Source organism: Nematostella vectensis, chromosome 3 (assembly GCF_932526225.1).
Source record: "Nematostella vectensis chromosome 3, jaNemVect1.1, whole genome shotgun sequence".
NCBI classification, from domain to species: Eukaryota; Metazoa; Cnidaria; class Anthozoa; order Actiniaria; family Edwardsiidae; genus Nematostella; species Nematostella vectensis.
In genome coordinates this window covers 17,133,900-17,160,988 of record NC_064036.1, presented here as the reverse complement: position 1 = coordinate 17,160,988, position 27,089 = coordinate 17,133,900, and the positions used below count along the sequence as shown (strand labels likewise).

General features: G+C 41.8%; 2 protein-coding genes and 1 long non-coding RNA gene across 3 annotated transcripts; 1 reads left to right on the top strand and 2 right to left on the bottom strand.

Moving 5' to 3' along the window:
* Positions 1-11: 11 nt before the first annotated feature.
* Positions 12-15,229, bottom strand: LOC5514243 (putative white-brown complex homolog protein 30). Its single transcript, XM_048724976.1, has 20 exons — positions 15,096-15,229; positions 13,318-13,503; positions 12,775-13,002; positions 11,923-12,008; positions 11,307-11,525; positions 10,413-10,615; positions 9,489-9,597; positions 8,631-8,762; positions 6,886-6,969; positions 5,912-6,022; positions 5,265-5,318; positions 5,089-5,186; positions 4,499-4,611; positions 3,590-3,794; positions 2,816-3,006; positions 2,388-2,542; positions 2,010-2,122; positions 1,419-1,543; positions 1,173-1,316; positions 12-686 (listed from the first exon to the last, which is right to left on the bottom strand). The coding sequence occupies exons 1-20, from the start codon at positions 15,187-15,189 to the stop codon at positions 406-408; spliced, it is 2,931 nt and encodes a 976-aa protein (XP_048580933.1). The 5' UTR covers positions 15,190-15,229; the 3' UTR covers positions 12-405.
* LOC116619230 lies at positions 15,099-17,661 on the top strand. The gene is made up of 2 exons (XR_004296595.2): positions 15,099-15,240; positions 15,328-17,661. It is a non-coding gene; the product is annotated as an uncharacterized LOC116619230 (long non-coding RNA).
* Positions 17,662-17,919: 258 nt separating this feature from the next.
* LOC5514242 (neuromedin-U receptor 2) lies at positions 17,920-25,797 on the bottom strand. Its single transcript, XM_032383779.2, has one exon. The coding sequence runs from the start codon at positions 22,406-22,408 to the stop codon at positions 21,329-21,331; it is 1,080 nt and encodes a 359-aa protein (XP_032239670.2). The 5' UTR covers positions 22,409-25,797; the 3' UTR covers positions 17,920-21,328.
* Positions 25,798-27,089: the final 1,292 nt, after the last annotated feature.

Here is a 27,089-nt window from a genome sequence, read left to right as displayed (position 1 = left end):
GGTGGAAGGCATTTAGTTATCGATATTTTATTACATTTATAAATATGTATAGTAGTACAAAGTGAGATATTAACATCTTTCATAATTCCTTATGGCATTCCACATCATAAACGATGTAAGTTTACCTCACAAAAGATAAAATATTTTCCACTGATTGCCAAGGTTATTATAATGAATGTTTTAGTGCCAAGGAAATTCCATGCGAATGAGATGTACATATAAGTAACACGAAATAAATCAATTGTTGCGCAATCAAATCGACCTATAAAAACCTGTATTCTATTGCAGAGAAAAAAAAATTAACGGAGACAAGGGTGAATATATTTTCCAAAATGATTAAATATCCCGATTATGCAAATAAACCTAAAACAATTGTGCCACCTGATTTGGTTGCAAGTCATTTAATCATTTCTGTTTTCCTCTATCCAATAAACACAACAAGGCAAATGCGATGATGCGTACCCCTATCCCAATGACAAACATCATCGTCAGACAGAATCCGTACTCCTGTAAGGTGTACCCATTGATTGCCGCCACCCCGTACACCAATGGGGACAACACACGAGGGTATCTGTTGGCTTCTACTTCAAATAGCGACTCCATGTACCACCGAGCGTAGGACAGGTTGTAGAGGGCGGGGCCGACGAACGTGAAATCATCCAGATCGCAAAGCGAAGGGTTAGAGCCTGCCAAGAATGGGATTATAGTAAAACTTACAGGCGAGCAAAAAATAGCATAACTTTCATTGGCGGGCACCAAAGCAGCATGATGAAGCACGATATTGCAATCTACCCTTGAGTTACGAATTAGAATGCTTAGCAGAACAGGCGCTTACCAAGGATATGCTGGGGAGGGGGAGGGGGGGCGGAGCAGTCATAGGTCTCATATGGAAAAAGCATACGTAGTAATTAAAAAATGACACATTTTTTTGCCGCCAAGGGGGAGGGGTGCGCGCGCACCCCCCCCCCCCCCCCCCCCCCCCTGTGTACGCGCCTGGTAGAACGTACCGGTGGGTAACCAAATAACAAGCTTTTTTTTTTAGTGGCGTGTTTTGAGAATTGCCACAACTCATCAGGGAGTTACGAGTTAGGGGGTCGAGTAAAACGTACCTGTTGGTATCGAGTAAACATGAGCATCGTTTATAATGCAAGTAGCGAGTCAGTTCAACTCACCGGCGAGTAATGAGTTAACAAGAGTGTATATCACGGATGCCATCTGTGCGTTGCGCGTATTGAACACGATCGAGATCAGGTAGCCACTACCCACACAGGCAAACCACGCTCCAACTGTCGATGCGTAGTGGTAAATAAACTGACCTGAGAAAAATCAATTATGGCTAAGCTTCGTACAAACAATTGATGGCAGGCCGAGGCGTGAAATATTGTTTTTTTGGGTACGGGCCTTTCATTTTTACTTACCACGGGGGATGGCGAGCGCATACAGCAGGCTCAAATAGACCAGCGGGCTTATCAACATGATTGGCACCTGCGCAATATCGACCGCGAGGAAATAGCTGAATCGGTTGACACCAGAAGCGGCCTCCCTGCAGCCAAACAAGAACACACTTTAGTAAACCCTGGTGCAAGGGCTTATTGCTGCATTCAATACACAGTAGATTTGCAATTGTCGGTAGTTTTTATGCTAATTGTAAAAACGCCAGCTCCCTATCTATACAAGGGACTTTAAGCAACGACGACTGCGACTGCAGGGAGAACTTGATCCAAAAAAAGCTTTCATGCTTTGCGCTCAATTTTAAACTTGTTTTGATAAAATTCACTCGTTAATGTATTCCCAAAAAACTGTTTCAATGTTTCAGCGCATACTTTTCCGTCGTCGTTTGAAGGACTCTGCTAAAATGTATATCAGACCAAATCTATTTCGAGAAAATTTCACGTCTGGCTCTTTGAATTCTGTTTTCTGCCGTCGCCGTTCGCGTTGCCGTTGTCGCTGCCAAAGTCTCTACTATATTGTTATTTATGAGGGTATCTAGTTTCGGTTTGAAGACCTACCTCCAAAATGTCGTCCTGTTGTTGCCAAAACATCTGAGCGACGGTAATATAGCGGTCATCCCCAACGCCATGCTGCTGATGGTTTGAAGCTGGAAGAATCTTTGAAGCGATACCTACAAGAGGGAGGGGAGGAGGGCACATACAGAAACATTAAGAAAATATTGGGGAGGGCAAAGCCCCACCCCTACTAGTCATCTTTATAATTTTTTAAAATATTGCTATGGGCCTGCATCGTCATCCTCTAAATAATAATCATTATCATTTAACCATTATCATTATTACAATCGTCATGATAATCACCACAAACACGGACTTTTATTCAAAGCATTCAGCGCCATCAGCATCATCGTCATCAACATCATCTACTAATGCACCAACCTCCATGTTTAGCGCCCCGAGTAAGAGTCCCGCGACTAGCACCATCATTTGATCCAATAACAGCGACTTGAAGATCCTGAACAGAAGCCTGTTTTCGCGCTTGTAGAACGTCAACAACTGTGCAAACACGTTGGCCATCTTTCTCTGTTTGAATTCTATCAGAATCAAAAGCAAATTCTTGCAATTAAGATAATCTATCATGAAAGTTTTATTACTCATCACGTCATTTCAAGTGTCCTTACAAGGCATTTTCTTTAGTATTCTAGATAATGTCTCATGCATTTACTGTATTTTTGGCTGCTAGAAGAAGGGGCCTACCACCCCCCCCCCCCCTGGCTACGCACCTGTGTCAAAATTTAATTAGTATGAATTTAAAAATGGGATAAAAATTGGACAAAAAAGAATGAAACTGGACCAAGTACGCTCACCACTGGGTAATGATGCCTGGACTAGAACCAGGGTGGAGTCACTCGTAGCCGCCTGCTGTTTGAAGCTCACAAGCTCCACGCCCTCGGTAGCTGATGACGGTGCAACTGGTCCTGGCTGATCTGATATCCCGTTGCTTAGTGACGCATCCTCTGAGGGAGGGGAGGGTGCCGCATCGCGCTCGGTTTGGTAACTTTGAAATAAATGAGATAAAAACTATTCAAAGGGCTCTATGAGCTAACTCAGACAAAACGTCTAAAGGTAAATAAAAAGCGGCTTCTTATCTATATTTCGTTATAAGTTGTTAAGAATTTAGAGAAAATAAGGCGTCCTGTTTATAAAAGTTAATGTTATATACTTTTTAGCAAAGTTTCGCGCAACGATGCTGCATTTAAGTTGGCGTGCCAAGTTACACGATACTTTCTTAAAATTCGCCTTTTTCTTTAAACATTTTCAAAATGATCTCAAAAACTCAAAACGCGTTACCAAGCAAACTCGGTGCGAAAAGTCGTGTTTGGTATCATATTACATCAAAGACCAATGCAAAAAGCTGGATCGTATAACCTCATCTTTAGCGTGACCTTGTCACGCTATATGCGTGAACAAGGCACGTGACAGAGTCACGTGAGCTTGAGTTACGGAGCCACGTGAATTTGCGTGACAGAGCTACTGTATAAGTGAGCTTGCGTGACAAAGCTCTCAGCGGCTATAAAAGCTTTTCCTTACAATTGAATGTCTAATACGCGATCATCTGGGAATGCAAAGATTTAACTTACGTTTCCCATTCATCAAAAAGTTGTGTAGGCGAAAAGTTATCCTTGACGTACAACCCTCCAATCACGTCCATGTAGAAGTCTGCGGGGTTCACGTTTAGAGGCTTCTCGAATCCCAAACGCTGGAAGTATTCCTCCGCCTTGTCAACAGAACCTTGGAAAACAGTGCGGCCACCAGGACCCAGGAATAGAAGGTTGTGAAACATGCCTAGGAAAAATAGAGAGAAAGGTATGGAACATGCCTAAGAAACATAGAAAGGTGTGAAACATGCCTAGGAAACAGAGAGAGGGAAAGGTTTGAAACATGCCTAGGGAACATAGAGAGAAAGGTGTGAAACCTGCCTTGGAAATATAGAGTTAAAAGGTGTGAAACATGCCTAGGAAACATAGGGAGAAAGGTGTGAAACATGCCTAGGAAACATAGAGAGAAAGGTGTGAAACATGCCTAGGAAACAGAGAGAGAGGTGTGAAACATGCCTAGGAAACACGAGAGAGAGGTGTTAAACATGCCTAGGAAACATAAGGAGAAAGGTGTGAAACATGCCTAGGAAACAGAGGGAAAGGTGTGGAAGATGCCTAGGAAACACAGAGACAAAAAAGTGAAACATACCTAGGAAACATAGAGAGAAAGGTGTGAAACATGCCTAGGAAACATAGAGAGAAAGGTGTGAAACACGCCTAGGAAACAGAAAAAAAAGGTGTGAAACATAAAACGGAAACAGAAGATTGTGTAACATAGAAGATATGCGATAGCAGCGACGAGGTCACATATGGAAAAGACGCGATAGCATTGACAAGGTCTGCAGTTATAGTGCCTTTGTGTTAAGCTGCATGAGGAACTCTGCGATATCGCACGCTAAGCACAGTTGGTCATACTACTTTTCACGCTGATATGCGAAGAGTGCAACTTACGGAAGATCTCAAAACGTGGCTGATGGATAACACAGACAATGGTGAGTCGGCCTCTCTCAGCAACTGCGCGTAGCGCGTTCAACACAGACAGACTAGAGGTACTGTCGAGACCACTGTAAGGGCAAATAAGAGGGGTATCACCTTAAATCCAAAACAACAATACCGTAGAACCCGCTTACTCGAACCCTAGAGGATTACAGTAATAATGATCAAGTACACAAGGGAGAAAGTAGAGCCCGCTAGCTCGAATACTAAAGGCATACAGTAATAATTGCAGAGTTAAATGGGCTTCAAGCTTCGGGCTGAGCTAAAATAATTAGTTGCTCATTTAAATGGTATTGTTATCCATAAATGTGGGATGGAACCCAAATAAGATTAACGATCAACGTTTCCATCTGACTAACAAGAAAAACAAAAAGTGGCCAAGGAAAACGGAAAATAGTTCAATTAAGCGGGGAGTTATCCGAATTCGGAGTAAATTTTGCCAAGTAAAGATGACGGAAAATTAGGTCGAAACAACAAGGGAAATTAAATTTGAGTTACCCAGGTTTGCACTATCGGGTTACATTGTACTTAACGTGAATGATCACCTTGTTGGCTCGTCGAGGAAAAGAAGTGTAGGATCCACTACCAGTTCCATTCCGATATTTACTCTTTTTCTCTGCCCGCCTGATATGCCACGGTTTGTCTGACGTAAAAAATATTGTGACTAAAAATTGAAAACGCACTACACACTAACCTAGTCGCCAACTCACTGCGTACTAGCCTCGTCGCCAATTTGTGAGTCTTGGATCCTCTCGAGCTCCAGCAACTCGATGATCTGCGAAATAAGATGATAATGACTATGGGTCCTTCAAGTCCCAACGACAATAGCAACTAGCAAAAAGAACCAGAACCACCACTAAAACAGCAACGGCAATAACAACCAAAAAAGACAACAACAGCAGCACCAAAATAAACAAAAGCAACAAAAAAAAAAACGACAAGGCCAACAACAACTAAAGCATCTCTTACAACAACTGTAATCTCCAGACCCAAACGGTTGTGTTAAATCTGATTTAGACAGCACGATTTAGTTGTATGCGACACCACCTACAATTTGTAGAGTGTAAATCATCCTACAATCCGCTAGGACATGCTCGACTACGAAAGTCGCAGTGTGTAATTCAGGGCTAAGACTTGTCGTAGGCAGGGCGCATACTACTAAATCTTGCTGTCTAAATCGGCCTTTAGAGTCCAAAAGGGATATGGCGTAAAATTGTGGGAAACAATTCAGTGAGATGAAAAAGAAAAAAAAGCACAAAAAGGCATTCTTTACTAGAGACATTTGGCCGATATCTGGGGGAGCCCCACATAGTTTACCCTGCTACGACCCAATACTTCAAGATTTTAATGGTAAAAAATGACGTTTACCTGATGAATTCGCTCTTCCTTCATTGCTTTTTTGACGATCGAAGAAAGCCTCAGTTCCGCTTGGTACCTCAGCACTTCCTTTACCGTCAGGTTACGATGCATGACATCCTCCTAAGGACAAATGGATCAATAACAGAACGAGGAAGAGAAGCAAAGATCTTAATCTACAAAGGGCCAAGCCCATCACAGTACATATAATGGTTATTTCGACATAGTTTTGCGATATAATGGCTATATTAGCAAAGCTTTGATTAGATATAATTGTTATATCAACTTTGCTTTGACTAACTAGGTTAGTTGCCCCTTTTTCTTTTGCCAATGCACATTGTACCAGCTTAGACATGCCGCCGCCATTGTACGCATCCGAAGAACGCCAAGTCACGCAGAACAATTCCATCGGATAATACAAGAAAAGTCTCGAATACTTTTCTTTTAAGAATTCTATAAAAATATCAGACTTAAATTGACTTGGGAAAGACAATTGCATTTCCACTATCTGAAAAGCCTTTCCTCACAAAAAGTTTTCTTGCTTTGCCTGTAGTAACCAACGTGACATGACGGAAAAACATGACATGATGCTTCAAATAAGCCCATTTCACATCGAATAAGGCAGAAATTTTTTCTGAGTACTTAGTAACTTATGGCAAACAAAATATCAAGTGCGACTTTTTTTTAAATTGATGCGAATTTTTGTAAAGTGTCATTTAAATTTGAGCTGTTCGTCCCTGAGCTCATACATAGCGCAAGGATGATCAAGGAAATAAAAAGCCAAAATCTGGTCATGTGCACTTCGGCCTCACGATATTTGTGTTTTGAAAATCAGTCCGTAATACAAGGAACCTATAGCCATTGTAAGAAATTGTTTCTTCTTTCTCTATCCCGAATTGCGCATTTTCCAGGTTTTTCCGTCATGTCAACCAACGTGAGTACCGGGTATTGTGTCCATAAGATTCACTTTATATCAGTTGACATACCTGAGGGACGAACCCTGTTATGGTACGATACATATCCAAGTCATCCTCTTTCTTTCCATTGATGAAGATCTCACCTCCGCGAGTCTAATGAGAAACAAGTACGACACTTTAGCTTGATAAATGATTGATAACTAACCAAAGAAGAGGGTGGCGCCAAATTCTTCCGTGGTACGAGCTTAAGAGGTTAGACTTCGGTCAGTAGTACGTTTTGCCACTGAGCTTGTTGTCTTACTCCGTAGTACGCTTGCCACTGAGCTTGTTGACTTACCCCGTAGTACGCCTTGCTACTGAGCGTGTTGACTTACCCCGTAGGACGCCTTGCCACTCAGAGTGTTGTCTTACACCGTAGTACGCCTTGCCACTAAACATGTTAACTTACCCCGTAGTACGCCTTGCCACTAAGCGCGTTGACTTACTCCGTAGTACGCCTTGCAACTGAGAGTGTTGTCTTACTCCGTAGTACGCCTTGCCACTGAGCTTGTTGACTTACCCCGTAGTACGCCTTGCCACTGAGAGTGTTGACTTACTCCGTAGTACGCCTTGCAACTGAGAGTGTTGTCTTACTCCGTAGTACGCCTTGCCACTGAGCGTGTTGACTTACCCCGTAGTACGCCTTGCCACTTAGCGTGTTGTCTTACCCCGTAGGACGCCTTGCCACTCAGAGTGTTGTCTTACACCGTAGTACGCCTTGCCACTAAACATGTTAACTTACCCCGTAGTACGCCTTGCCACTAAGCGCGTTGACTTACTCCGTAGTACGCCTTGCAACTGAGAGTGTTGTCTTACTCCGTAGTACGCCTTGCCACTGAGCTTGTTGACTTACCCCGTAGTACGCCTTGCCACTGAGAGTGTTGACTTACCCCGTAGTACGCCTTGCCACTAAGCTTGTTGACTTACCCCGTAGTACGCCTTGCCACTGAGCGTGTTGTCTTATTCCGTAGTACGCTTGCCACTGAGCGTGTTAACTTACCCCGTAGTACATTTTGCCACTGAGCGTGTTGGCTTACCCCTTAGCACGACTTGCCACTGAGCGTGTTGACTTACCCCGTAGGACGCCTTGCCACTAAGAGTGTTGTCTTACACCGTAGTACGCCTTGCCACTAAACATGTTAACTTACCCCGTAGTACGCCTTGCCACTAAGCGCGTTGACTTACTCCGTAGTACGCCTTGCCACTGAGTGTGTTGTCTTATTCCGTAGTACGCTTGCCACTGAGCGTGTTCACTTACCCCGTAGTACGCCTTGCCACTGAGCGTGTTGTCTTATTCCGTAGTACGCTTGCCACTGAGCTTGTTAACTCACCCCGTAGTACGCCTTGCCACTGAGCGTGTTGGCTTACCCCTTAGCACGACTTGCCACTGAGCTTGTTGACTTACCCCGTAGTACGCCTTGCTACTGAGCGTGTTGACTTACACCGTAGTACGCCTTGCCACTAAACATGTTAACTTACCCCGTAGTACGCCTTGCCACTAAGCGCGTTGACTTACTCCGTAGTACGCCTTGCCACTGAGCTTGTTGTCTTACTCCGTAGTACGCCTTGCCACTGAGCATGTTGACTTACCCCGTAGGACGCCTTGCCACTGAGCGTGTTGCCTTACCCCGTAGTACGCCTTGCCACTAAGCGCGTTGACTTACCCCGTAGTACGCCTTGCCACTGAGCATGTTGACTTACCCCGTAGTACGCCTTGCCACTGAGCGTGTTGACTTACCCCGTAGTACGCCTTGCCACTGAGCGTGTTGACTTACCCCGTAGTACGCCTTGCCACTGAGAGTGTTCAGGAAGGTAGTTTTGCCCGCACCAGAGGGTCCCATGACGGCAGTCACTTCACCTGACTTGATCTTTCCTGTCACTCCCATTAGAACCGTTTTTTTCGTCCCCTAAAATCGATCAATGGATGTCGTGTTCTTTTAAATGGTCTAAGACCGAGCGCGCGCGGTAAACCTGTGATATTCTAAAACATCAGGGTCTGGGCAACTATTTCGAAATGGTATCCAGCAAAATTGCATCCTCGGAACCGGGAATACAGAAGCGAAGAAGAAATAAAGAGGGGAAAAAGACAAATCGTAGAACCACAAATTCCTGCAAGTTTACGACAAAAGTCTCGACGCACACAGCTCTAGGCAAGATAATAATCGCGTTCTTTTAAATATGGTATGGATTATACTTCAAAACAAATTACTGATTAATAAGAATGCATCATCGCCGGTTTAGCTGAGATCACCAATAAATACAAAAAGCCCAAATTGTCGTAAGGCCCCCGAATAGTCCCCCGAAATTTCGATGTGCTCGCAGTTTTCGGCTAATGCTCGCATGCTCGCCCATTTCTTCCGCCGTGCTCGCATTGTATTTTTCGATGTGCTCGCTGCTCGTTTTATTCAACAACTGAAAATGCTCGGTCTCGCATAAAAAAAAAACTGGGTGCTTGCAAGCTCGAAAGTGCTCGCCAAAGACCATTCGGGGCCCTTGTCGTGTTCGTGAACCAGAAGAATAAATACAATACTTAAAAAAATACAATAAATAAAAAACTGGTATTCGACTCTTCCAAATTTTCGTCTTTAATAAGACTTCTTCAGGTAAGACTGAGATTATCAAAATATACTTACACTGTTGAGTTTGAGGTTGAGATCCTTGAAGGTAATGTCCACAGTATAGTTCTTTGGCACGATTTTCTCTGCTCGAGTCTTTACATCAGCTGCTCTTTCAGCAACCATTCTTATAAGAACAAAGTTGAACCAATCAGCCAATAGCTTTATCCTACCAATATTTGGGGTATTAGAAATTTTTGTCACACACAAGTTTGTCAAGTAAAATGAAGTATTAAATAAGTCCAACCACGCCGCCATTTTATGCTCCCGCTCAATGCCGAGTCACAAAAGCGTCCATTTCCATCGGCTAATTCAAACAAGTAACCAAGATATTTTCTAAAAAATATCGTCGATAACGTATCAGACTTCATTCGTGGATTGTTATTTTGAATAAACCCCTGCATTTTTAATGATAAATGATAACAAAAGAGTGGTTGATTGACACTCTTTAATCCGCGTAGTAAAGGGTGCTTGGATCCATATGGAGAAAGGTTGCTCATTGATTTCTTAAATAGGAAAAACTTCTTTACGCGGTCTGAATGAAAAAAGCTAACAGGAAACGCATTGCCGCTGGCAAAAAACCTTTAAAATCATTTCTCATTTCCGAAATTTCAATCGTTAATTATATTGCTGACAATGACGCGCGCACGGTTTAATTTTTATGAGCGCATCTAATGAAAATTTGTATTTACGATAACCGCGCGCACCTCATAACCCAAGAACAGCAGTTACGCAGAGTAGCCATTACTGGGCTTTATCAACACATACATTGACAACTAAGAATTTTTTCTCCGTCATGTCTATAGTGACGTAACACGAAACGTTTTAACTATAAACATGACGCATGGCATTGTACCTTAGACCTCTGTCAAGCTGAAACATGACGCATGGCATTGTACCTTAGACCGCTGTCAAGCTGAAACATGACGCATGGCATTGTACCTTAGACCGCTGTCAAGCTGAAACACCTCCTTCTCTCGCGCCAAATAGCGCGCCACGTAAAGCTGGCTGTAAAATCTGATTGGTCGGCGATATTTGAAGCCCACCACGATGACGATGGCAATGACGAGGATGAGAACGAGTAACGCAATCCCTGCTGTCATGATGACAGGAGCGGACACGCCCTCCTCACATGAAGCGAGTAGCTACAGATAAGACGGAGAATTTATGTTATGATACAGGCCCGTACCCAGGATTTTTCTTGGGGGAGGGGGGGGGGGTGCGAAATCCGAAAAAGTGGACCTAATTTTTCCGGGGGGAGTTCTCTGAACACCCCGAAAAAACATAAAAGGATTTTTTTATGCCTTTACAGTATTGCCACAGAATGTTAATTGTCGGATTTGGCTACATACCAGAGTGATCTAGCTTATGCTTTATAAGTTTGTCTACAAATAGCACGTCTATTGAGAACCGAAAGTCGACCTTCGGCCGTTGTGTGTGTGTGGGGTTCGTTCGCACCCCCTGCACCCCCTCTGGGTACGGGCCTGTGATACAGCTTTTTAAAATCGGACGCCGCGAGCAGCTAAAAATACCACCTCAGTTATTAGAAAGCTGCTTATACAATACAGGTACTTACTAGGTTTTAAATTTCAAGCTAATCATCGGAATCGAACAAGAGCAATTCTAATAAAACGTTCTACACACGTCCACGTTGTTGGCAAAAGACAAAAATAACTTACTGGTGATTAAGCCGCATGTTCGGTCACCCTTAAATCTTTTGAGGGGGAAGGAGGCTATTATTGAAAGGGGGTGCTTTATTAACAGTTTGCACCTTAATGAGGGGGGTGGGGCTCCTATTAAGAACTTGGCGCTAAACCAGCATTTACGGTAACTTACCGGGCAAGGCTCGGGGGTTGTACTCCCCTCTCGGCAAAAGGACCCCTTGGGACAGATAACGCGTTCGGTGACATTAGCACAATAATATCCCTGCTTGCAGGGGGAGGGTAGGTGTGATCCCGGACAAATATACTGATTATCAACCGGGTCATATATGGGTACTTTCCCGGACGGCTCACAACAATAGCCAGCCTGTCTGCATCCATACGACGAGGAATCCTGTAAAAAAAGGACACATGCATTGTCATTTATAAGTTTTAACTACTAACAGGGGCGAGATCTTGTTAAATTGTTTTAGGGCATGAGAGGGTAGTAAATGTGGATGCTTCCATTACGAGATATGAAAATGCACAGGAAGCCGCCATTCATCTCGAGTCAGACCACGTAACGCAGCTTATATCGCCATTGTTTTTTGTGGAGGTAAAAAAAGTGGAGAACCCAACCCTTCCTCTCACTACCTCACTTCCAGACCTCTCTTTCTGTCACTACGTCCCGTAGCAAGCCTATTTCTCTCTCTGCCTCACTTCCCCACCTCTCATCTTCTCTCTACCTCACTCACCAACCTTTTTTCCTTTCTCCACCTCACTACAATATTAATGTTAATTACACAACTTACAGTACTTGCTACCACTCTTCCCGTCTGACAGTGCGAGCCTTCAGGGCAAGGTATGATGCAAAGCTGATCCTGTGGGCAGTAGAAACCTACAAGGTCCGGAAAATGCCTGGTCAGTAGGCTTGTGAGCAGTAGAAAACTACAGGTAACCATACAATATCTGGTCAGTAGGTTTGTGGGCAGTAGAAACCTAACGTCTAGTCTAGGGCTGAACCCATGGTTGCATATATCTTTCTATTGAACACGACATTCAAGCAGTGAAATCCTCTTAAACTTATCTCGTCAATTTCTATACGTCTTTCGGGCATATTTTCAGTAAGGACGGAGAAGTGATGTCATATGAGAGGAATGATGTCATATGACAGGATTGATGTCCTACGAGAGGAGTGATGTCATACGAGAGGAGTGATGCCCTACGAGAGGAGTGATCTCCTACGAGAGGAGTGATGTCATACGAGAGGAGTGATGTCATACGAGAGGAGTGATGTCCTACAAGAGGAGTGATCTCCTACGAGAGGAGTGATGTCATACGAGAGGAGTGATGTCATACAAGAGGAGTGATGTCATACGAGAGGAGTGATCTCATACGAGAGGAGTGATGTCATACGAGAGGAGTGATGTCATACGAGAGGAGTGATGTCATACGAGAGGGGTGATGTCTAACAAGAGGAGTGGTGTCATACGAGAGGAGTGATGTCATGCCAGAGGAGTGATGTCATACGAGAGGTGTGATGTCATACGAGAGGAGTGATGTCATACGAGAGGAGTGATGTCATACGAGAGGTGTGATGTCATACGAGAGGAGTGATGTCACACGAAATAAAGCCTGTTGTCTAGCAGGGAATTTTTCAGTACCTGGTGGGCATGGCTTTGCTGCCTGTGATGTTTTGTCAAGAAAGAATCCCTTGAGGCAGGCGGAGGAATTCATTGGGTGGACACAGTACGGTTTGCGCTGACTCGAGGAGGAGTTTTTGCTCGCTAAGAAGTCCGTTAGGCTAGAGAAATCACCTAAATTGGGCAGATCTCCGACACCGGTTGTCACAGGTATTTTGTCTACGCTGGAAGTGTTTCCTCTAGAAATTCCTGAAATACATGACGCGAGAAGGAGTTAGGCTTATTGAAGGAAATACACAAAGCAAAAAGAAGTTAGGTGTATTGAATGAGACATGACGCAAAAAAAAGAGTTAGGCGTATTGGATGAAGCAGTAATATCGGTATCATGAAGCATAGCTACAGAAGGGTCAAGCGATGGAGGTTTTCACATTTGACTCCTTATTTTCGGGTAATCTGGCACCTCTGGAAGGAGAGAGGGGAGACGATATGTTGACTCGTAATGGGTGGGGTTTCCTTACCCAATTAAAGATTCCGTCGCTATCATAATGAAAGGGGTTTTCTTACCTGTTAGATCCCGTCGCTTCCGGTAGCTGGGAACCTGGGGAAACGACACGTCGAGTCTTGAGAAGTTTGCCATAAGCTCTGCAAGCTGGAGCTGAAGGGTCTCGTTACACGGTCTTACAATAGGAAGGCAGCAAAACGCTAGCATTTCAGTGGGACAGCAAGACATTGGAATATCTGTCGTGGAGGCTGAAAGCAATAATAATATGCCCTTATTACTTAGTAGAGCTCCTTTAACTCCTTCAACATTCGCTACTGTAGCGTAAGGTCCTTACTTAATTATCGTTTGTTTCTAGCCCTTATGCCCCCCCCCCTTATGCTCATTCCATTGCAACTACCGCCAAGAGTGAACACATTTCCGATCTCGTGTCCTAGCCGTCGTCGTCTTCCTTGTTAAAGGTGCCTAATATTTATGGGGGGATTACGTGTACGTGTGTGTATGTGCGTTTTGGGGTGCAAACACAAAGACATTTGGAAAACTGGAGGAAAATCCAACTACTCGCCCAGGAATTTCCAGAGGGGAAGGGGGGGGGGGGGGGGGCAAAAATGCCCTTTTTCCTTAGCAGTTACTGTATTTATTTATTTTTCCAGGGGGTTGGAGATTCCAGAGGGGTGGGGGGTCATACCTCCGACCCCCTTCATGGGTGGTTATTCATGGATATTTCCTGGAAAACATTACAAAATTTGTCAATACCCGGTCCCTCCCCAATTGCTGCCCGGAAAGTTCAAGGAAAGAGAGACAATATTGATACTTATTACCCATATCCTGCACTTTTTTCAAATAGTTAACATAAATGTATAACCAATGTGAAAGGATTTTTTATCATTTCATATTATGACGGTTAGGAACTTAAGCGAATAAAATGAAAATATTATAGTAAGCTTTAGAAAGTGAAAATGTTTTACTCAATGGATTGAATAAAAAAAAACAGTAATTTCTCGAATTCAAACAAAATAGTCTTATCAATGGGTGGATGTCTCAATTCACCAGGCTACTTCAACAAGAAACGTTGAACGCTATTGAAAGCTAAGGACCAATTTTAGAATAACGAAATTACGTGGAGGCGTACTAACAAGCTAAGTGATAGTTTCAACATGTATTCGTTATCACGGCCATCATGACGCTGTGTGAAACATGAGTCTCCAGGGTCATGCAGGACCTTGTTTTGATTTTGGTGGTCGACAATTCACCCAGTAACCCCAAGACAAGAGCAGTAACGCTTGGCATCAACAGCAAGTTTAGCTGATTCAACGGTTATTCCGTAAACAAGATTTATTTGCTCGACACTTGTTTTTCGACAATAAAAACATTCTCGAAAATGACTCCAATGACTTGTAAGACGGCGTAGCAGAAGTTTCTAATCACGAGTCCTGTACGATGCTACATGCTAGATAGCTTGTAAATAATGTTTTGTTTTGTTAATTAAGCGTACGGTGCACACTACCATCGCTTTTTTTCTCGCGTCGATTGCGTGCTTAAATCTAAAATACTAAGCTCTTTCTCTTTTATAAATAATCAGAAGTGCACGCTCTCTTTAGAGAAGCATATCATTTCATCGTTAGGCCATAATTTATCAAAGCGACCTAGCACATGCACGCATTTTAGTCGCATCAGAACATATTATTTATTTGCAAGTTACGGAAGGTTCTATCGCCGTTTAAAATTACGAATCCTTCACTCTTTGTTTTATCAGCTCCCCACCACAAGAATACATTATTCTCCACGCCCCGCCGTCACCAGTATAACAATTAGATTATCTACAAGTTGGTTCCACACTTACCAGAGCACGTCTCCCTCGTGAGTCCAACGGAGGGCTGACTGCAGCAAAGCAGAGCTCCGAACACGAAAAAGAGAACTTTGAGGACGGTTTCCATCGCGTTCTTTCTGCCTAACGTCAGCACCGATTTGCAAACACAAAGCTAACAGTTAAGAGACTAGATTGCGTATTTATGTTTTACGTCGCTTATCCGTTGTACTTAGGGTCATCTAACGTTAGTTAACCTTTGCTTTAGGAAGAAAAGAACGACCAGGGGTGCATACACTGTTCTATGGCCACTCCAAGAGGTATTAGCGTCCGTAATATAAACACACGATGGATAAGGCGAAGACTTATTGTCAAAATGGATTCAAGCGGTCCTAGTTAAACATTAACTTGACGAGTACACGGTGGTGAAATATTGACAGGTTGCTTAATTCAATAAACCAAGTACAGTGTCAGTGTTATGCTAGAATTTTATTTTAAAAAGTGCTTCGGTTTAGAACAGAGAAAAAAAACAGAAATTAAAGTACATGCAGCATGTGGATTTGATAAAACAGCTCACTTTGAGTAATTTGAATATAATTTACATTGTAATGATTTCACACGGCATTACCAACTCAATGTGAGCAAACAATTTTATAATCTCTTTTTTCATTAGATACACGCTTTTTTATAAGAACGTCAAAAAAACTCTACAATTAAATTCTGTTTACTTCTGAACCCCAATGGTTTTCAGTTTCAACATTGTGGTTGAGTCACCCTCTGTACCCACCAGGGACATTTCTCGTCACTTAGCGCTTCGGTTGTTGGGCGCGAGCGCGATTATCCCCGGGAACTAAACATTTTTAGGCGGGAAAATCGAATGGCGGGAAAAAAATTTACGTGCGCGCGACATGCCTAGCTTCAAAAACAAACACGGAAACTGGCGAAAAAAACGTAATGAAACAGCAAATACTGTAAAACAAAAAATAGGCGAGCATGATTTTTCAACTAGGGCACCTACTTGGCGACCTCAAGTGCGGATTTGAGCAAGAAAATAGTTGTTTCAATGCATAGTTCACTGTTAAAAAGCGAGAGAATAGTCGATATTTTGATTACAAATTTTTTTCACAATATTCGCATTTGTAACCAACCAGGGGTTATCGCAATACACAATTGCGCATGCGTAGATAATTCTACTTCCGGTTTGCGTTTCTAACTCTATAATCTTTGAGAAGAGTGGACTGATCGCAATTTTTTAGGCAAAGAATATTCACCTAGTTGCCGTTTACGAAATTACGTATCGATTTTCCGATATTTAAAAAAAATCATTTAGATGAGAGTGGAAAAATAAAAATAAAAATTGTGCAAAAAATTTATTATTTGGAAGAATCGAAAAAGCATACGCAACTTTGTAATGTTATAGAGCTACATTTATCATTGCAGATACTTCAACAGTTAAGATTATAGAATTTTTCTGTTGTAACGCCAATGTGATGGCGTCATCGCCTGATGACGTCATCAAAATTTAGACATTGATAAACAATTATGCCATGCCTAAATTCATTTTATTTCACAAATATTTGGCGGATTTATAGCGTTCCAAAGTTTCCTTAGCAACGGCACTAAGATAAATGCCCAACACCCTTAAAGCTAGCTCTGCCGATCCCGAGAGGAAACCGGGCGCGTGTCGAATTTCGCGCAGACTTGAGTCCCGTTTGTCCAGGTACTTGTTGTGTGGGATATCATACAGTCATGGAGTTTCTGTATAGGTTGATTTCCATATGGTCGCAGACGATCGGTACGATTATATGGAAACCCTGCGCAGATCTTGTTCGATCTACTGCGATCTTCTAAGGCCGATTTAGACAGCACGATTTTGTCGTATCCCTGAATTACACTCTACGACTTTCGTACGTAGTCGCGCTGATTTAAAGGCTCTACGACTCGAGTTGTAGAAGTCGAGTATAACTAAATCGTGCTTTCTAAATCAACCTTATGCAAACCATGCTATACTAAAACTCATTAAAAATCAGCACGTGAAAATATGGCTGTTGACGCCAAGAACAAGAGCTAAAAAGTAGAAGAAATGACAAAGACGATGTTGTATTGTTGTATATGATTTTAAGATCTTTAAGAAAGGAAGGAATTTGTCAAGAAGAACTCGATCACCTCTTTAAGTCTATTGTCCTTCCTAATTTCACTTATGGCTTGTCCGTTTTTGGTGCCTCAGACTCGGATCTCACAAACATACAGAACTTCCTAGAGAGATGCTTTAAAAGGAAATACATTTCAAACATTGTAAACATCCGTAAACTTCTAGAGGAGGCAGATAAGAAGATTTATCGTACTCGCTTAGATCAACCTGAATATCCTCTGAGCAAAATCCTGCCTAAGAAAAAAGACCAAAAATACAACCTCAGAAAAAGAAATGTGATTTATCCTAGGGTTCACTCAGAGCGATTCAAAAATACTTTTGTCAATAGGCTTGTCTTTAAATATAGTGACATATAATTGATGTAGCGCATTTACTTATAATCGGTTTCTCCTACATTTTGTAAACTTAGACATGTTGATTTATCTAAGGCAATAAAGATTATTATTATTATTATTATTATTATTATTATTATTATTATTATTATTATTATTATTATTATTATTATTTTTATTATTATTATTATTATTATTATTATTATTATTATTATTATTATTATTATTATTATTATTATTAAGGGACGGACCATTAAATACTTTGGGGAAGGGGGGGGGGGGCATATATTTCAGTTGTTCCAATTTTTTTCTAGATGTTTTTAAGGGAATTTGTTCACCTCCCTATCTTTGGGTATATGATATAACAAAGACCATGTTGTGTTTGGTTATTCCTTTATATCACTCACTAAAGGCGCGCCACAGTTGCACCGTCCTCGTCCTAGTGCCGAGGCTCGACCACAGTAACCGTAGGGTTTTGACTCCCTCAATAATCCAATTTCTTGCGCAATTAACGGCGTGCTATCAAACGTCGCGTTATCAGGAGCCGGTTCCTGAAAAGCCGATTAGCGCTTACCCAGGGTTAAATTTGCCCTAACTCACGATTAGATTTTTACCCCCAGATTAGTTCCGTTCCCGAAACGCTGGTTAGCGCTAACTCTGGGTCAGTTTGGAGGTAAAATCTAACCCTGCTCGCGAGGTGGGTTAACTCGCTAACCCACTGTTTAGTTGGCGTAACACAGGCCTCCCAAACTTTGTAGTAGAACTAAAGCTTCATAAAATAAAGTTGTCGACAAAAAAGACGTTACACAAAACAATGTAGGGATCAAATATCCTAACATTTCGCTTTATTATGTGACCTTTGTTGCGATGCTGACTTGAAAATTGTGCTGGGACAGACAGAAAGTTACATGAAATTTATACTTGAAATGAATCTGTCTGGCTAGTGTCACGCACCAACTCGAATCCTGCAAATGACAATTTTTTGGCCATGAAATGGAGGTAATTACAGGTGATGTAGAGGTGTTTTGGGGCTTTTCTGCGAAAATAAAATCACCAAAGGTAAATTTAAGTTGCTTTCTGTTGATATACTGGGTACCCTGTGTGAATTTTGCTCCTCAAACTAGTTTTTCACTCGTTTAATCCAGGGTTAGTAATTCGGGGGATTACTTGGCTTTCAATAACGGTGAGTTATCCGTCGGTTAGCTAACCTACGATTAGCGAATTTTAACCCGGGATTAGGCGCTGATCGAGGGTTAGTTAATCGGCCTTTCAGGAACCGGCCCCTGATTAACTTAACTAAAGCGGCTAGACTATGCTCTGCCAAGCCATTTAATCTAGGCCTTATTTACAAAGCGTTGGCAATATGTGGCGTCTACATGGCAATGGAATATGTCTAGAAACAACGCCTCGTTTATACCTACACTATTAATTTGTACATTTGTGAAATTCGACCTATATCTTGAACTACACTACGCGTATTACAACAATTTTTGGCTTGTTGCTTCATAAATCTTATAAATCTTAGACAGTCTAAGTGAAACTGTTTAAAATATCTACAGAAATTGCTAAGTTATATAACTTATTTCGATTTGATGCTTCATTAGAATCTTTTAACAGTCTAACCCAAAACTTTTTTATTTCTACCAGTGTTTGACCCCGTATGGACAAACGTTGGATTAGTTCGCATTTCCACCTCCGATTTGATAATGTGCGCACTTCCCACTTCCCTTCCACTTCCAGTGAAACTGTTTAAACTATCTACAGAAATTGCTAAGTTATATAACTTATTTTGATTTGATGCTTCATTAGAATCTTCTAACAGTCTAACCCAAAACTTTTTTATTTTACCAGTGTTTGACCCCGTATGGACAAACGTTGGATTAATTCGCCTTTCCACCTCCGATTTGATAATGTGCGCACTTCCCTGATAACAATCGATCGTTTCCATTTGAGATTCGCCCATAAAACTCAAAGAAAAAAAGTTGGCCCGAAGGGCGTAGCAAATACCCTTTAAGTCTAGCTTGATCGATATGTATAGTTGTTCTTCGCTTGATAGCAGAGTGACGAATCATTCTCTTTCATGTTTTAATACTAAATCTTTCGGTTCGGTGCAGCAAACTTCATTGTTATGTTCTTGAAGCCGTATCACCCGGCTTTTTGGTGTCTGTCTGTACTCCTTAAAAGAAGTTCCGGAATATTCACCGCGACAGAATCGGCCTATGCAGGATATCCCAGTTGTTCAGTGTTTCACAAGCGTTCAGTTGTTCAGTGTTTCACCAGCGTTCAGTTGTTCAGTGTTTCACCAGCGTTCAGTTGTTCAGTGTTTCACCAGCGTTCAGTTGTTCAGTGTTTCACCAGCGTTCAGTAGTTCTGTGTTTCACCAGCGTTCAGTTGTTCAGTGTTTCACCAGCGTTCAGTTGTTCAGTGTTTCACCAGCGTTCAGTTGTTCAGTGTTTCACCAGCGTTCAGTTGTTCAGTGTTTCACCAGCGTTCAGTTGTTCAGTGTTTCACCAGCGTTCAGTTGTTCAGTGTTTCACCAGCGTTCAGTTGTTCAGTGTTTTACCAGCGTTCAGTTGTTTAGTGTTTCACCAGCGTTCAGTTGTTCAGTGTTTTACCAGCGTTCAGTTGTTCAGTGTTTCACCAGCGTTCAGTTGTTCAGTGTTTTACCAGCGTTCAGTTGTTACAGTGTCTTACCAGCGTTCAGTTTTTCATAAGCTAGTTCGGTGTTTTACTAGCGTTAGTCGTTGTTTTTCACCAGAGTTCAGTTGTTCGGTGTTTTACCAGCGTTAGTCGTTCAGTTTTTCACCAGCAGAGTCCAGTTATTACATTGTTTCCCAGCGTTCAGTTGCTCAGTTTTTCACCAGCGTTCAATTGTTCAGTATTATTTTACCAGCGTTCAGTTGTTCAGTATTATTTTACCAGCGTTCAATTGTTCAGTATTATTTTACCAGCGTTCAATTGTTCAATATTATTTTACTAGCGTTCAGTTGTTTGGAAGCACGGGTGGCGCATTGTGTGAGCGCGTCGGTCTCTCACCGCTGTGGCCCAGGTTCGAATCCTGGCCCAAACTGGGGATTTTTACACTGTTGTTGGCCTTTATTCGAGTTTTTTTCAAAAGTGAATTAAAGTTGTTCTCCCGTGTTTCCAGTCTTCTCAGATAAGGACACTAAACCGGAGGTCCCGTCTCTTCAAGCTGCACTACACTAACCTGAACCGAAGGGACGTAAAAGAACCACTAGGGACTCAAAAACCCTCTGGCAGTGACCACCCCCAGTGACAGTGCTTACAATGCTTACTAACAATGCACTCAAGGGGGCACTTGGTTTGGATCCTAGCTCTGTTGTACCTTCATATCAAACATATTCCCCACATATAGTGTCCTTCGTATGTGTTGCCTTATATGGGCATTGATGCCCATATTTAGAGGAGCTACAGTTTTCCCGTTCCCTGATCTCCTGAAAACATGGTGAAAATATGCTGATTCATGTCAATTTGAGACTTGCGGCCAAAATTTGTTAGAAAACCTTGATCGCTTGGTCAAATCTTTTTTCTCACTGATCTCGAAAAGCCCTTAGACCCAGGCTCCCAAGAGGTCGGCTGAGTGGGTATGAAGGACACCCAAATTTTGATATGGCACCAGTATAACTGGTGGAAATTGAATAAACAAAATATTTACCACCGTTGAGTTGTTCAGTGTTTCCACAGCGTTCAGTTGTTCAATGTTTCCACAACGTTCAGTTGTTTTAGTGTTTCACCAGCGTTCAGGTGTTCAGTTTTACCAGCGTTCAGTTGTTACAGTGCTTTACCAGCGTTTTCAGTTCTTCGTGGGTGGTAGGTATTTGCGGTTGATCCGTCAAAGTCTCTTGTTCAGCCTTCCACGATTTGGTCCCACAACACAGCAACTTTTTCGCACTAGAATTGAAATCCTCTAAGAAAAAAATATAAATAAACGGGCTAGCTGTAAAATTAACATAGAAGAGAAAATAGATAGCAAAAAGGAGGGCGTTCCAGTTGATACAAAAAGCGGCTGAGATGGGAACTTTGTTGTAGTACCAATACGCAGCTATCACCAGCTCCAAGATATTCGCAGGAAGAAGGCAGATGGAGTAGAGCAGCAGAGAAAACAGGACCATACAGACGGCACGGATAATACGCCTTTCTCTTTTCTTTCTCTGAATTTCAGGAAGGTTCGCAGCGAATCGAGACATGCGAAGCTTCTTCAGGATCATGACGTTGATGGCTAGCATAGCGACGAAAAGAAGGACAGTGAGGACCGTTTGGATAATAGCATACTGCAGTGAAGTGAGTAGAGAAACATGTGTCATGCGACAAATCTGCACACCGTTATAGGAAACCACGTCGAAAAAGTGGAGCGACGAGCTAAACATCAGCAAAGGAATGAGCCAGGAGATCAGAATCGTGATGGCTATCTGACGGCGCGATGGTGGAGCGGCGCAGCTAGACCTAGTCACCGCCCGATACCTCTCCAACGAAATGATTAAGAGGGTAAGCAGCGATACAACCGGCACGGTGTAAAACACGAAGTAGAACACTTTACAGGTTATGGAGCCTAATAAGCCAGTTATCTTCCACGATATGGAGCCGGACAGCTCCATCTCCAGCCACTGGGGAACCCCAAGAAGAAGAGCCATTAGATCAGAGACGGCCATGTTGGCGATCAAGTAGTTAATGTTCTTTTTCAGCCGCTGGTACCGAAGAACTAGGATTATAATCAGGATATTGGTGAGCGGGCCAACCACGAGGACTAATGAAAGAATAGAGACTTTGAAAGGCACTGCTATGCTTGCTGTGTTGTCGCACTGGGCATAGTTCGTATCACTGTTGTTGGTCGTTATGTTACTCATGCTGCTTCAATGCGATTCCTCTCTTTCGGAGTTTCTGTTTCTTAAGAAGCCCTCGGGAAAAAATCAATTGCTCCGACTACTCGAATATCTATCAAACATTTGTTAAACGTTCCTTTCTTAAGTGGTTTCTCCAGTAACCAAAATTACAAGCTAAATGTAACACGATCTTGACGCTATTCAAGAAAGTTGTCCTTGTGGTATCACAATCTTGAGGTGGATTTTAAATAATCGAGGGTTATTGTTTTTCCATCAACTTCCAGCTGCTTATTAGAATCAAGGTGTTCATAAACCATTTAAAACAACAAAATCACGTGTTTGTTATTCCTGCAGCCGTAAAAACAACGCGTCTTTCTAGATAATTTCGACACTCTTGAATATTGCGGTGAAACACTAGACGCAAATCCGGAAATAGCTGCTTCCCTTGTCTGCCCAAGTCGTCATTAAGGGTTTTTCTTTACTTACGACGTATAAGCGGAATTGCGCGGTGCGACGCGAAGATTTTTGTTTTCCGTAGCGCCTTTTAAACAACCTTACGACGGAAAATAGAACTCGAATGGGCTGATAGTTCTGTAAATACTCACTGTGATGAATGATAACACTCTGTGAAGGTCGCGAGATTTTGCCTATCTGATATTCTTTTACCCTCAAGTCAAATGGTCGGTTTTTTTTTATCCCCGTGGGTAAGGTATTTGGGATGCGGTTTTGCGGCAACTTGTTTTTCTATCAACTGTTAGTCTGATTAGGGATTTTCATCAGCTTTCATCTGTTTTCCTGGCATTAATCCACAGTGTGTTTTCTCTGTTTTACAAAGCTCGAGTTTATCTTCAAACTTTCATCTTCGTTCAATTCAACACACTCGCCTTTTTTAATATGTAATTCTGAATCCAAATTCGTTTTTAGGTAGCTTTGTTTAGTTTTTCGATGATTTTTTCCTCAATCTTCCGTAGCCTTAGGGCCCTTAGGCTTAATTATCAATCAAACATTACCACCCAACGTCGGTGTCTCTTTTAAATAGCATAAATGCTGTGTTAATTTTCTGTTCCGAGTAAACTTGAAGGATTAATTTCCTCTTATCCACTCAGTCCTACTCAAGGATTTTAAAACCTCTCGCCCCAATTTTGGCAAATTACACAAGACTTTTTTATGTGGCACATTTGTGGTGGCAAAAGATTCAACATACAGAATCGCTTGGAAACATGTGCAGCGCGAGTGGCGTCTCGCTTAATAAATAATAAATTAATGTAAAAGTTCGAGTCATTATTTTGCAATGGGACACGATTTATCTAGTTTACGAATTACAGGTACTTGTGTTGGATATTATTGGAATAGATATTATAGTGGACATTACAGTAAGAGGTGCTTTGAAATCCCTTACTGATGTTCTAAGTGTTGAAAAGCAGAAGCTTTGAAAAACAGTTATAAGCTTTGCAAGTATTACAGTACAAAATCATCATAATAGAAATGAAGAATTGAACTAAGATTTAGCATTGAAAGATTAAAAGGCATGAAATAAAAAATCCCCTCTTTTGCGTGAAGTATTCCACTTGGCCATAAGTCAGCAAGCGGCCTATTGTATAACCGTGTTTTTTGTATTATTGCCAAGCTGCAGTCTATAGAAACATAATATGTTCATCTTAAAAGCCATAATATCAGTTTTCAATGACTAGAGAGGTTTAGCATGTACTAGGTCAAGGTTCCGTTGTTATTTCTGGCGTGCTTGTTATTCTAAGCTGTACCTAGAAAGAAAGGGAGCCAACAGGGGGGTAACGGCGGGGGAGGGCCAAATAGAAGGAAAAAATTCATCACAGCGAGAGTCATAGTCTTTTTAGATTTTACACCGAGTCAGAAAGGAAAATGAAGTCGAATTCAAGAATGAAATAGATTAGAAAACATACTTGAACCGCAAAAGTGTGACGCCTTCTTTTAAGAGTCGGCGTCTTCCGCTTTCTTGATCAAATATTTATCGTAAGACTTTGAGAGTAGTAAGATTTCAGCTAATTAGCTGTTTTCTAACAAGATATATGTCCTATGAGGTAAAGTGATCTTGAAATGTTTTGAACTTATTGATAAATTCAAGTTGAAGGCTACACCTGTCCCGCTATTAACCATTTTCACGTCTGTTACACATAAGCGATGCAGAATTAATGGCTCAAGAAAATTAAAATAATTTAGAGACAAATTGAAACTCCGCTCATTAATGATAGTGTAATGACTAGCAAGACCGTGTGTGTTTATCAATAAAGCTAGATTTTATACCAGAAATACATCTTCCTGATAATCGCCATGGGCGAATACATACAAACGCACACTGATGGTTAAGCTGTCTCTTTGTAAGCCGCGCGTAATAAAATACGAGCCTTTTGGTAGCTCTTGTATCGTATGACATATGGGTTTTAACTGATATCGAGACGGAGTGAGACTCGCTAAAAGCATCTTAATCTAAAAAAATAATGAAGCCTTCTGCGTCAGTTCCAAAATTATGTCGGAAATTGATTTGGGTTGTAATGGTTATCAAGAAAAAATTCATTTGTCTCTTTCCTGTTTTCACATTTCATTAGCGACAATTAAACTGCCAAAGGGGAAAAAAGCAACATGTTTTGAACAATATGTTTAAAAAAAATACTTTTTTGAAAACACAAGATGCGACAAGAATTTTCCAAAGGGAGCGTTTTAGAAAGATATCAATTTATAGGATGGAAGAATATTTTGTAGCAGGCTCCTATTTTTAGCACGGTCTCAATGAATAAAAAACCGAGAGACCGACGTAATGCACTTGGTCTGTAAACAGATAAATACCCTCTAAAAGCGTGGTGAGTAAAAGGCCTATAAGAGGGGAGGGAGGTGTGTGGGTAGGCAGCGGTAGAGCGGTAAAGTTCTTGGTGGATTTACTGGCCTCGCCTACTTGTTAAAGCGGAGCTCCATACCTAAGAAAAAGGTAGAGCTTCGTTTCCATCACCCAGGTTGCCCTTGGTCGTGAGAGAACTTGGAACTAGTCTACGCTCGGTTACGAACTTATCACACGAACGGCGGCGAGTTCCGAACCTTTTCCCGAACAATTCGCTGAACCAAAGACACATGAAGACATTAATCAATGCTAGAACAACCCAAAGGGGTACGTTTTTTTGCTGGGAGTGGTTTTATATTAACAGCACTGGCTTGGATTTACGAAAAAGGGCTGTCTGAGTTATGGAACCGAGCACATTGTTTACAGCAGGCCTCGTGCCAGCGGCGAGGTACAAGGCTGTGGAATGATTAATTCCTAGGGCGATTCTTATTGGCTCTCGAGCTTGCTTCAGTGAGCATGCGCAACTCAAACGGAAGTGAATAGAACAACGGAAAACCTTCACGACGCTTGACACACATTCTGTCATTACTAGTAAGATTTGTTTCAATCTCGTTCCCAGAGCCCACTACCTTTATGCCAGCGGCAAGGTTCAAGGCCGCTGGCACAAAAGTACGTGGGCTCTGGGAACGAGATTGCAGTAAAACCGGAACCAACAGATTCTGTTGGTGAAAAAATTGATTATCCCAGAGCCTAGTACCTAGTAAGGTACGTGGGCTATGCGAACGAGATTGTCCTCGCATATAAAACTGCGGCGCATACGGCAATGCGCAGATTGACACACCGCTGACCCAAAGCCCGGGATCAAAAGATAAGTATGCTGGTCGGCCTTGTGGCCTCCCAGCAATAAGACAGCTGTTTTGATACGCTCTCTTTACGGTTTCATAGTAAACACTTTTCGATTGGCCAACATATTGACCCATCATTCTTTGCAATCAAAGTGTCTACACCACCGCCGCCTCGACTTGGGTGAAATTTACGTGGTTATTCACAAAACTCGTGTTCCACTAGTAAGTCATGCTCGAGGATCCAGCGTACTTTGCGGGCGCTTCCAAAGGTCACTTCCGCAGAATAGCCACTTTCTTCACATTTACAGGCACATTTCCAGGGTAGCTGTGGCTACATCGCGTAGATTTACAGACTAATTTCAGACAATTTACAGGCTATTCCCAGGGTTCTCTGGACCCCTTTCTGCACATTTACAGACTATTTCCAGGGTAGCTGTAGCTACATCGCGTAGATTTACAGACTTTTTTCAGACTATTTCCATACACTGGATAGGACACGATTTTTCCAGTGATCTTTCGCATCAATCACGGCCCTCAGATAGTCCTTGGTTTGTTTTACCTACATAAAAGTGAAAACAATTAAGCAAGTATTTGTTTTTCTTTCAAAACAATATTTTTATCATGCCATTTATAGCCTTACTAATTTCCAATTTCCAAAAAATAAAATAACTAAACACATTAGATAATATGCAAGATGCAGACAATATAAGCTTAAGCAAAAAAAAGGTAATAAGGGTTTTATTTTCGATGAGAAAATTCTTTTGTTAAAGAAAAAAATTCTCTAGCAAAGTTAACGTTGAATCTTTGAAAAGACTAAATGCACATAGTATAAAGACAAGAAGATCTTCCTTAGCAATATATGACAGGATTATATTTTTAGCCTTTATTAAATAACTCAACGCAGTCAATAAAGTATAAGTAGAGAGAAAAAAGAATATCAAAGGATATGTTATGATCAAATTGTTTGATTAGACCACGAATTCTCAAAGCAAACTCTAGAAACAATTGTATAAATCCAACAAGCGACATACAGTAACTAGACAACTATGTA